Source organism: Barbus barbus (assembly GCF_936440315.1).
Source record: "Barbus barbus genome assembly, chromosome: 40".
In the NCBI taxonomy this organism is placed as follows: Eukaryota; Metazoa; Chordata; class Actinopteri; order Cypriniformes; family Cyprinidae; genus Barbus; species Barbus barbus.
The window spans coordinates 6,989,457-7,002,226 of NC_136718.1; the positions used below are offsets into that span (position 1 = coordinate 6,989,457).

The 12,770-nt window shown below is 38.4% G+C and overlaps 1 protein-coding gene across 2 annotated transcripts in view; it reads right to left on the reverse strand.

Moving 5' to 3' along the window:
* The window catches only part of baz2a (bromodomain adjacent to zinc finger domain, 2A), a 31,056-nt gene extending 20,182 nt beyond the window's left edge, over positions 1 to 10,874 (reverse strand). Inside the window, exons 1-7 of one of the 2 annotated variants that reach the window (XM_079401249.1) lie at positions 10,809 to 10,874; positions 7,734 to 7,863; positions 6,341 to 7,144; positions 2,402 to 4,066; positions 1,006 to 1,209; positions 462 to 848; positions 286 to 346 (exon numbers count right to left, since the gene is read on the reverse strand). In XM_079401249.1, coding sequence (XP_079257375.1) covers positions 286 to 346; positions 462 to 848; positions 1,006 to 1,209; positions 2,402 to 4,066; positions 6,341 to 7,144; positions 7,734 to 7,863 — 3,251 coding nt within the window. In that variant the 5' untranslated portion in view covers positions 10,809 to 10,874. Of the gene's footprint in view, positions 1 to 285; positions 347 to 461; positions 849 to 1,005; positions 1,210 to 2,401; positions 4,067 to 6,340; positions 7,145 to 7,733; positions 7,864 to 10,699 lie in introns of both variants that reach the window. The other variant, XM_079401248.1, reaches the window with a different exon arrangement.
* Between the last annotated feature and the right edge of the window lie 1,896 nt (positions 10,875 to 12,770).

Sequence of the window (12,770 nt, forward strand, 5' to 3'; positions counted from 1 at the left end):
TTTTTTCCCCCCAAATTTAAAGGTAATAAAAAATTATTTAATTATATGCAAGCCCTGCATGTTTCAGAGTAAAAACGCGGCAGTCTTGCAGATTCTATAGACTTTTGGTTTCAGAGATGTTCACAGTCAATGGATACGGCACATTTATAAATGTTTTCACTTTTATTTGATCAATTTTCATTGCACCCCTAAAGTTCTTTTTTCAAATTAGGAGCACATGGGCTCCTTGGGACAAGTGAAGCATCAAGGCCTGGCTATGGATACTTTAGATAAAGGCCTGCTCACCCATGCTGCAAAGGAAATTGGACTTGCTCTTCAGTTGCAATCCGACGCCTTGGGGTATCACCTGTGACTCACAAACAACAGTTTAATCTACTTTAACCTTAAGTGCCAGAAGTATGCATATAAAAGAGACTGAGCACTACTTAAGAACAAAGAGCCAATTTCAAACATGTAGGTACCTGCTGCGGAGCTGTTATCATAGTCATCTTCTTCAGTTTTTCCTTCGGAGAACTCTTTGGGTGGTTTGGGAGGCTTTGCCTCGTCCACGCCTTCTTTCATCTTGCGCTTCCAGATCTTCTTGGGCCGCACTATGGGGCTCTCGCTATTGGTCATGGTTAAGTCACGGACGAAGGTAATTGGATCAATTAAAAGGTGAGGCTGAGCATTTGAAGGAGCTGAGGTATCAGTTGGGACGCCCTCCTGTTCTTTTGCCTCTTTAGAGATTTTCCTCTTCTTCACTGCAGTCGGTGAATTATCGTCTGTTTTCTTTCTCCTTCTAACCTTTTCTTGTTTTGGGCCATCAGGTGTTAACTTTCGCTTCTTGATCTTGGAATCAGGAGAGCCAACTGGAAATAATTAAAACAGTATATTAAAACAGCATTAACTTAATTTTGCCCATCTGATTCATTAAAGACAATGACTTAAAAATCTTAAAAAAAAAAAAAAAAATCTGTAAACAATTAGTTATGCAAGCATGATAGTAAAATTGAGCAATGCATGTACTTTCAGCGGTCATCTTTGGGGTTCTAGGCTTCCGTGGCTTTTTTGTTGGCTTGGCGATAAGGGCGTCAGACATATGTGTGGTCGTGCCTTCAACAGAACCGCTTACGACTGCTTGCAGCGCTTTAACCGTCATTACAGAGAGCGCAGATATTCTGTCACCTCCTGAAGTATCAGGTCCACTCTCTTTGCCAAGAATATGATCACCTGTGGGAATAAAATGTGTTTTGTTTAAACAAAAGACATCAAAAGACGTCAACAATACATCTGCCAAGCATTCAGATCACCATCTGAAACTTTAGTGTTCAAATACACCTGAATAAGAGGTAAAATTACACATTATATTTATTATACCAATATATTATACATCCCAAGACTTTGGGACCATATTGGTTACCGGCCAATAGTACATTTAGTACATGCCCATTACCATTACTGTCATCGAAGGCTCTCTCTGGGCCTCTTCAGGTCACTTTTGTTTAAAAGTTTAACATTTTGAAATGTAAAAAGCTTCATCGGAATGGTAGGAGACTTGGTAACTTAAACGGCATTTGGTATGTGAACACAAATTTTGAGGGCATGATTCGAAAAGGCTAAATGGACGAAAAAAAAAAAAAAGAAAAGTGTCACACTCGTGGTCTTCACTGTAAGAAATGACCACCATAGGAAATTATTTGGAAATGGGGAACATGGGATAATACCAGTGCTGTCAAACGATTAATCGCATCCAAAAGTTTGTTTACTTAATATGTGTGCCGTGTATATTTATTATGTATATATAAATACAAACACATGCATGTATATATTTAAGAAAAATGTTGTTTATATATTAAATATATGTATATTATAAAAATATAAATATATAAACATAAATATTTTTAAAAGATATACATAATAAATATACAGTACACATATATTATGTAAACAAAAACTTATTTTGGATGCGATTAATCATTTGACAGCACTAGAAAATACAGAAAAAGGTTTGCATGTACAGTCAGCCATGATGCAGAAGAAAATTGCACAGCTAGTCTCGATTTTAACCTATATTACTGCATTAATTGATTTTTTTCTTCAATTGGAAAACATTTATCAATTCATAATCATTGCATAAATGTTAATTGGTATCATAATTTTTGTATCAAAAGACAAAAATAAAAAATTTTATTGAAGAAAAATATATAACAATCGATTTTTCCTGAAAAAAAAAAGAAAATAATTCAAGGCTTTGGTCACTTTAGACCAGCAAGGTATCAAGAGTGACCCAAAGATGAAAGGGCTTGGAGGGTTAAAATTAATCAAAACCACTAATAATTTATCACTGTTAAATGTAATCTTCAGCAAATGAACATTGACTCGTTTGCTTATTAATCCATTATTAGTGCATTGAAAATCTCACCTTTGATAGAGTGTGTAGAGGCATTAATCGATGCAGAAAGCAGGGAGGAGCCGTTTTGTGAGGTGTCGTTTAAAGAGGAGTCATCCAATAGAGACGTGTTATCTTTGAGGGACGCCTCCTCAGTGGAACTCGTAGAGGTCATGGAGCTGTTCAAGTTTTCTTCTTCACAAGAAGTGTCCTGCAAGACCCTGGAGTCATCAATCATGGATCCTTCTGTAAACTTTGATTGGTCTCCAGTCTGAGAAAGACTATAAGAATTATCAAAAGTGTCCATCATTGAACTCCCATCCTCAGCTCTTGAGCTTTCAAGGTAGGTTGACTCAGCCAAGGACGGATAGTCCAGTGACGTGTCAGTGCTAAAAGAATCATTTAAAGTCTCACTTTCTCCTTTCCTCGGGGCAGCCTGATCTCTGATACTATTAGAGTCCTTTCTCCCAATGTCCATAGTGTCTCTTTCAGGTTCCTTTGGAACAATGAAAGTCGGTTCAAGGTTTTGACCATGAATTTGCACCTTAAGCATCTCAGCTTGAGCCTCATTGCTGGATGTGCCCATTATGACTCCAAGTTTACTCTGGGAACCACAGGCCTCATGTTTACCATGAATCAGACTAGAGTGCGATTCCCCAAAGTTGGGCCGTAATACACCATGAGAACTCATCTGCCCTGGACTGTGAGAAGAAACATCTACATTTGCCATCATATCTGAATGTTGAGCTGCAGAACCAATGAGGGTACGATACACATTTGGAGTAGCAGAAACATTGAGACTTGCTGAAGATGCCTGAGAAGAATAGCTAACAACAGGAGGTGGTGCAGATGAAGCCAAAGCGGCAACTTGAGGAGAACCAGCGACCACAGACAGAAGTGCAGAGACTGTGGGTAGAGAGACGTTATCGGCAACAGATGTTGGAGTTGAGGAAGCAGCAGGATATTTAGGACTCTGGCCTGTTAGAGGTGATGCCTCTTGGGGTCCTTTAAGTGGTGCCAACGCAGGAGGAGCGGAGACAACAGATGGAGATGCAGCTAAAGATAGAGGTGTTGGAGAGACCTGTGGACTTTTTGATCCCTGGGCCTCCGCCAGAGGCTGCGCAGCAGGCACAGTTGGAGGATGCATCAAGGTCTTTGAAGAAAACACCACAGGCTGGTTGTGGGAAACAACAGGTGGAGCTCTGGAGCTCTTAGGAGAGGACATTGAAGGAGGTTTACCAAGTCCTGCAGGTGTTCCTTCAGCTGATGAAGGTCCAGAGAATCCAGGTCTTTGGCCTTGGACCGTCTGAAGCGGTGGTGTGAGAGGAGAGGGTGGAGAAATGGACGCATTTGCGCCGACACCCGAAGCTGTAGATAAAGCAAATCCTGAAGATGAAGGAGAATGTGAATCCTGCCCAGAGACCGTTTTCCGAGGCGGACTTGCTAGTGGTGGAGGAGATCCAGAGACCGGGGAAGAACTAAGCTCTTTTGTGGCAGCTCCCATCTCCTGACATTGTTTTACAGGTTTCGCCAGGTCCACGATTGGATGCTGCGCACCCTGGTTATAGTCGGTAGAGGAAACGGGGCCAGGGGGCTTTACAGGAAAACTCTCAGTTTTGGGCAAACGTTGGGGTACAGAGCTTCTCTCCACTCCATTGAAGCCTTTATCCGTTTCTTTGAAGGACTCATTCATAGGAACTACAGACCACAAAAAAAACACAAAAAAAAAACACCCACACAACAGCTGTTAGTAAGACACGAAAGAACATAAAACAGTTCAGACTGGTAGCAAAAATCCACATTCATTTGTACATGGTTTGAAATGCAACTAAAATTGGATTTTTAGGTCAGAAATGTGGCTTGGAATTTAGTGCACTATACTTTTAATGTGCAGGCAACTAGAGTTCAAATCCAACTTGGGTTGTGCAATAGCATGTGTACAGAATTCACTCCTTTACACTCACTATCTACGTAATGAAATATAAGCGGTGTATAACGAATGAGTGTACAGGACAAAAATCAACATATGCATCAATGTGGAATCTACAATAAAGCCTCTGATGGCTGTTGTCTCGTGCTCCTCTGAGCAATTTAAATACAGTGTGAATAAGGTCAAAGCAGAGCAAAAAAAAATTAAGACACAGACAATGCATTTTGATCTTCAATGAAAAGCACAGTGTTGTTGATTGTTTTATTGCATCTAGGCTGCGTGCAGTTTTCCACTGTCTGATGAATGAGGGATAATGTGGGTGGAAAAGAGAACTGGGGCAAGATATCACCTGTTTACGGACTGTTTCTCAGTTTGAATCACTTCCTAATCCAAAAAGTCAACTACCATTAGTGAAAACACGTCTGACTGGCCTAAAGTTACTTTTGTCAGAGGACAGAATACTAGCGCTGGTGATATTAAAAGCCATTCAGGAAGTGCATAGCACCACCTAAGTACAGGAAATCAGAACATGCATGATAAAACACGCAGCCATTTTTGTAATCGTATTACTTACAGTATGAATGCCAAAGATTATATATTGTTTCCACAAAGCCATCTTCAAACAAGCGAGACAATCTTGTTTTGAAATGCTACAGACCTCATAAAAAAAAACTGAGTATGCAGCTGGTCATATGTGCAACATACCAAAATGGTTTATTAATTTAAGGCAATGTACTAGTATGCATAGATCTTTACTAAGGCTTAATTTAAGAGGGGGAAAAAGTGAGAATTGGGCAGGAGTGCCACCACTTAAAACCACTGTTTTATAGTTAACAAAAAAACTGATAAAGATAAACAACGTAATTTTTTTTTTTGTTGTTTAATTAACAAAAATTAAATAAGTGAGTACATGATAAATCCACCTTTCAAACTGTGTTTTTGCCTTAGCCTTAAGCACAACCAAAACAATGTTTTATTCATTAACCGCTAGAGGGAAGTTACACAGCGTGCATACCTTTTTAATGGGAAAATTTCAAATTAAAACAGTTTCGAGATTCTAAAACTAAAATAATATCAAATTAATTCGTTTTTTTACAACTTTACGACCCAACTCTATTAAACGTCAATAGCAATTAGCGCTGCACGATTGTGACAAATCATAATTGTCGATTATTCACTTGAAATTTAAAATTGAATTGCGATTATTAATTACGATTTTCACAATTTAAACTGAATGATGTTTTGAGTAGCTTTATACCATCGTTTGAAGCAACTGCATGCTATATTTTTATATGAAAATAAAACTGAAAGCACACTTACTGAAAAACGTTTATCACTTTTCTATACCATTAAGACTTAAATCTAACTAAACATCTTAAGCACACCAAATAAAGTGGACTTTATCATTTTTTAATCGCACCTTTGAATGATTACGTAATTGTGGCATCCCTAATTGTAATCACGATTAGAAATTCGATTAATCGTGCAGCCCTAACAGTAATAACACTAGACTGCGATGAGAAATCTGATGTTGTTAAATATTTAGCACTTTAACTTTGGCAGCCCTACAATACTAACTAATGCAAAATAAATAAATAAAAAATGAGAGCATTAAAAATAGTGCTGTCAAATGATTAATCACATCCAAAATAAAGTTTTTGTTTACATAATATATGAGTGTGTACTGTGTATATTTATATACAAGTACAAACACATGCATGAATATTTAAGAAAAATGTTGTTTATATTTTAAATACATTTATATAGAATACAAAATATAATAATAATATAAATATATACATGAATGTATTCTGAAAATATTGAATTAATGTGTGTGTATTTATATATACATGATAAATAAACAGTACACATACATATATTATATAAACACATTTTTTTATTTTGGATGCGATTAATCGTTTGACAGCACTAATTAAAAATAAAACCTGAACTGAAATTACAAATTAAAAACTACATAAAAATTCTAAACCATAACAACCCTGTTTCCAACACTCTGAGGCCTGTTTGTGGCAGTAACTCACCTTGTATCTCTCTGCTCTTAGGCGAACCGCTGTCAGGCACAGCAGAAAGGGACCTCATTGGGACTGGAACATGATGGGGACTGCTTCTGCCTCCTCCACTGGCCACGTGATGGTGCTGAGGGCTTCCTCGTGGAGGCGTAAAGCTCTGCGCAGCAGGTGTTATCATCTGAGTCTGCGCTTGAGACTGAGTTTGGGCCTGCGGTTGGGACTGGTGTGATGGATGCTGGTAATACGGCATTCCATTAGGCATCACACCATAATGCTGCTGTTGCTGCTGGTGTTGAGGTGGGTGGTGGTGTGAATGGTGTTGGAGATGATGCGCAGCTGCAGACTGGTGCTGCAAGGCCGGAGGCTGCTGATGATGCTGGGATGCTGGGATCCCCTGGTTGGGATACGTTCCAAACATGCTGTGAGAGTTGTATCCCATGGGCATCGAAGATCCCCCCTGCGGCTGCTGCTGCCCAGGATTTTCCCTGCCCCAAAACTGCAGCCCAGCGTCCGGAGGTTGCCGGGACGGTCCCATACTGCCATTGACTTGGTACGGTCCATGGCCCTGGAAGTGGTGCTGAGGCTGCTGTGGTTGTATCCTACCCTGGGAACCCGGTTTCTGGTGCAAACCTTGGGGCGGGACGGGCCCCATCGCCGGGTTGTAATGAGACTGGCCCCACAGATACTCAAACCCCATGCTGCCTGGGAGGTGATGGTTGCTCATATGAGGATAAGAGGAAGAAGGAGGGTGGGCGCCTGGCTGGCTGCTCCCACCTGCAGTAGTGATGCCGTTCACATTCATTTCGCCATTCAGATCTATGTGACGAAAAGCATCAGTTAAAAACAGAGCATTAAATGGACAGTTCACCCACAAATGAAAATTCTGTCATTAATTACCCTCATGTTATTCCAAACCCATAAGACCTCTGTTCATCTTCGGAACACAAATTAAGATATTTTTGATGAAATCCGAGAGCTTTCTGACCCTCCATAAACAGCAGGGATCCCACCACGATCAAGGTCCAGAAAGGTAGTAAGGATATTGATAAAACAGTCCATGTGAAATCAGTGATTCAACCATGTAGCTACGAGAATACGTTTTGTGCACAAAGAAAACAAAAATAACACTTTAACCAATAATTTTAACAATGTACCTTTCTGGGCTTTGAACGTGTCAGTTGTATTGCTGTCTATGGAGGGTCAGAGAGCTCTCGGATATCTTAATTTGTGTTCTGAAGATGAATGGAGGTCTTACAGGTTTGGAACGACATGAGAGTGAGTAATTAATGACAGAATTTTCATTCTTGGGTGAACCATCTCTTCAAAGACACAACGTTTATGGATTTACAGACTACATGTATGGATAAAAAATTTAATAAAATGCAAATACAAGACAGAGACTCACTTTTCCCTTGCTGGGGGAAGCTCATGGAGGACCCGTTAGTATAGAGAGAATCTCCTGAGGAATGCTTCAGTCCTGAGTTAGCTGACACAGAAGAGTGGGGCCCATAGTTGAAATGGTTATTTGCTTCCATCTGGCGGAAGAAAAATAAAAAAAAAACAATTGAAAGATGATACGAGACATTTTTAGTATTAAGATACTTTCACTTGTGCCACGTTCTCATGCACAGACAACTGTAAATATTACAACTGTCATCTGACTTCCCTGAAAAGTGTAAACACTATCCCTGCATCTAAATATGAATACTAAACGGTATGTAAAATCAGTATTGTTGTGACCCAAATGATACACTAAACACTATGAACAATACAAATTTTATAAGGTTATCTTGTCCAGCGTGAATGCATGAAGTGTCCATCCCACACTTTGTTTTTTCGGTTAATTAAATGCACATCCAGCCATTTGAAGTGCACTTTATTATTGAAATTTTCAATGTGAACACAATAAGCACACTATTTATACTAAAAAATGGCACAGAATGGTGCATAAGGACACAAACTAGGATGCACCTTATGTCCAAATTCATAGTGTTCAATAAAACTAGGCGAAAAGTACTCAGATGAGCTACTACTTCAGATGAGATTCTGAAGTACGTATCCAAAGCACACTTTACTATCCCACGAAGGCCATAGGAGAGGATTATGAATGGCAGTGAAGCAATGCAACTGATGCCGTAGGTCTCATGACAAAAGGAGTACGCCTGGATTACATTCATACTACAACATACTTTTTTTAATCAGTTGCAAAGTTTGTTCCTCATCAACTGTAGTGCCTACAAGACTCGGTATGTGACTTCTGACACATTCTGTGATTTTCCAAAAAATCTGATACAGCAATACTTTCCATTTATCTAGCAATGACAGACAGGGTGTGGGATATATTCAAGAAACCTACTTTAACACTTTAATGTCATTATAAACATTAGTCATGACATGTGATTTTGGCATGGATGAAAATGAGGCTTTGAGGACCAGAATGTTACTTATATATATATATACTTTTGGCAGACAGTTTTATACGAAACAACTTACATCAGTTCAGTTATTCCCTGGGAATCGAACCTATAACCTAGGTGTTGCTGCTAGGTCCATGCTTTTACAGTTTGAACAACTCAATAGGTTGTGCTTTTGTTTACCTTGGTGCCTGGCATTCAGCTGTCAAACTAAAACTAGCTTTAAAAAAAAAAAAAAAAAAAAAGTGGATCAGCGTAAATGTGTGTGTAAAATAAAAATAAAAGTCATGGAAAAAATTATTCCAAATAACCTGACTGACATTTCAACTCTTTACTAATACCACAATTACTATTTTAAACAATAGGCAGATCCTTCTCGTCTTTCCGTACTAAAACCTGCAGACTCAAACTCTCGCCCAACCCAAGTACACAGCGTTTAACGCATATTAACCACAGTGTTAAAGACAGTGGCTGCGTCTCAAAACCTAGCGATCTATACGGCTTTATCAGCATTGTTGGCGCGTACATAACGTTCTAATTGGATTTTCTGCATCTTTGTGGACGTTCCGAACGTTCCGAACGCAGCTACACTGCTGTGCAGGAGCCGGGGTGCGAGGTTTTGAGACGCAGCCAGTGAACACTGCTGTGGCGGACATCACAAATATTGCTCTTCACATCTCAACATAAAATGTCGCAGATAAAGCCGATGAGATGCCCGAGCAATCGCGTTAAATAACACACACCTCACACTCAGATCTCACGCTGAACGCCAGCCTCAAACTCAACGATTACACCTGAAACATAACAACAAGTCAGTCCTGGACATTTTTTAGAAAATCTAATTAAAACGACCTCATGTAGATTTATGCATTTAGATCAATTCCGGCGGCGCTAATTATTTTATGCGTGTCCATCATTAGCCACACGGCTAACAGTAAACACATCCAACTCAAAACTGTATGATTTCATTCAGAAAGGCGCGACACAACGCCACTAAAAGCCCAACACATGCTAAGAAAAAGTGATGTTTAATTACATATTAAACGGGAAATGTGAATAAATGAAAGAGATGTGGGAATCGGTTAGCATGGAGGCTAAGCGCTACACATGACCATGCGCTGCTTCTAGATCACACACACATATATAAATATATATATACACATTTAATAAAACTTCTCCAACACCAAAACACCACAACTCAGGGTAAACCAGCGCATATCTGCTCTAACCCGGTTTCTTCGTTCAATTTAATATCATTACACTTAACCCATAAAACGAAGAAAAAGAACAACAACCGACACAAAACGAAAACAAAAACACACCGCTTTAAGATAAAAGACTAATTATGAATGAACACATATGACCAGACATAAATTTAATGGTAAGTGATGTACATAAAGAAAACATATGGCTATACAGACACTTATAAAATGATGTTTTGATGTGAAGTTTGCTGAAAGTGCTGGGTTTATGAGGAGAAGCCGTGACTGAATGAGGCCTGTGTCCCGCATCACACCGATTATCAGACAATATTCACAGATTAGCATTCATAATACAATATCTCGGAGTATGAATGAAATTGGGCTCGAAATTAATTTAACAGCAATTAATCATCGATAAAAGTGGTGTAAACGTAAACAGCAGGTGTTATTTACATAATCACGGGTTTGTGCGTTATTTAAATAATTAAAGACGTACAGATAAAACAGGCTGATTATATAAATACTGAGGGTTTGTGAGCTGTGAGACACTAGAGGTTATCTTACTGTGTTTTTAAAGCTCGCCTCAACACATGCGATGTTAAAAACAGACGTTTATCGGCTCGTCTCAGAAGGTCATGTTTCGTTGATTAATTCGGGTTATTCTCCAGATATACACTGAGAGAAAATGAGGCAGCATCACCCACACAACACACTCTCAAAAGTTTCCCCGTATAATGATAATAAAACTGCCCAACCTCGATATCTGCCGATCGCACAGGAGACAGAGACTATGCCCCCCGGCACGGACCAATGTGGATGAAGAGGGTGTAAGCGATGTAGATAATAAACGGGTAAATCGCTAACCTTTGGGTTTCAGAATTGCAAACATGGCTGGTAATGTTTGAGCGCAGCCATGATCACAGACGAGAGAAAGAGAGCGAGCCGAAAGAGGAAGTGAAGGAGCGCGCGCCTCTGGGTCTTAACGCCGGCTGGATGCGCTGCAGAGACGAAGAGGAGACCGCTGCCATCTGACACGAACCAGTCTCTCATTGACAAAACAGCCGTGCATAGACCACAGTACCCCTGTGAGCACGACTGTCATCAATGTGCACAGATAATGTGATATTACCGAAGGCCATATGTGACCCTGGACCACAAAACCGGTCATAAATAAGGGTCAATACGCTTTCCATTGATGTACGGTTTGTTAGGATAGGAATCTGAGGGTGCAAAAAAATCTAAATATTGAGAAAATCGCCTTTAAAGTTGTCCAAATTAAGTTCTTAGCCATGCATATTACTAATCAAAAAATATGTTTTGATATAGGAAATTTACAAAACATGATTTTTACCTAATATCCTAATAATTTTTGGCATAAAAAGAAAAATCGATCATTTTGACCCATACAATGTGTTTTTGGCTTTTGCTCCAAATATAGACCGGTTTTGTGGTCCAGGATTACATATAATGTTACTGAAGACCACTTAAGTGTGCATAAAGATTGTTTCTTAACACTTAAATACATTTTTAAAAAGTGTCATTTGTAATAATGTCAAATTGAAAGGTTTACATTTCAGATCAGTGTTTCAGATCATCTTTTGTAATGCGTCAGAGAAGCAGGCTACTTGATTATTATTTTAACTGTAGTGCTATTTGACTTTACATTTAATGTTAATGTATTTTAAAAGACCAGCAGTTTGGAGAATGGATGGAGGCATGTTTTAAATGCCAAATTGAAACTTCTGCTACAAATGAATAATTAAAAATATATTTAAATAGGCCTATATATATGACATAGAAGTTTCAATAGAGATGAAAAGTATATTTTATTATAAATGTTTGTCAGTACATTCAGCCATACACTTTAACCATATTTTCACACACAATAAATGAATTATGAAATTACAAAGATGTATAACAATTATAAAGATGTCCTTATATGGGTCAAAAAACAGCCTTAAGTTCAATTAACGGCATGCAATATAAATGTAAAACATTTTCATTTGATTGACATGCAGTTAAGTGTCAGAAAACACAACATACTTCTTTTAAAGTATTATTTTCCATAAAAAATAACATTTTTTTTTTTTTATTATTATTTTATTATGCAAAGCAGCTTCTGAACAGACAGCTGGATTTGATGAATAGCCATACAAAACTGGTTGACTTTCCCAAGTCCCTACTGGTGGAAAATCGATTATTATGATATTCAGTTGCAAATACACGTAAAAGCTTTCCTAAAAAGCTGTCTTCCATTGCTGTTTTATTCAGCAAGGATGCAATAAATTGGCCAAAAAATACAGTAAAACATTCATACTGTTTCAAAACATTTTTGTGTCAAATAAATTCTGTTCCTTTAAACTTTCTATTCATAAAAGAATCTTGAAAAAGGACAATCACGGTTTCCACAAAAATATAGAGCAGCACAACTTTTTTTTCAGCATTGATAATAATAAGAAATGTTTATTGAGCAGCAAATTAGCATATTAGAAAGATTTCTGAAGGATCATGTGACACTGAAGGCTGGAGCAATGATGCAAAAAATTCAACGCACACACACACACACAAAAAATAATAATAGTAAGAATTTTCACTATGAAATTGCTAGTAAATTTATTGAATAATATCGCCTCTGATTGGCCTATACACAGGGGCCCAGTCAGATTGTGGCCTTGTCTCAAATCGTATTCTTAAGGAATTCTGATGAGTATCATGACGGGTGTCCCATGTAACATTTTCGGTTTCATTTGGGACAGGGTGTAATTTCTACCACATTTGTCTGCAGCTATTTGCTCCATCTTGTAAATATGTGACCCTCGACCACAA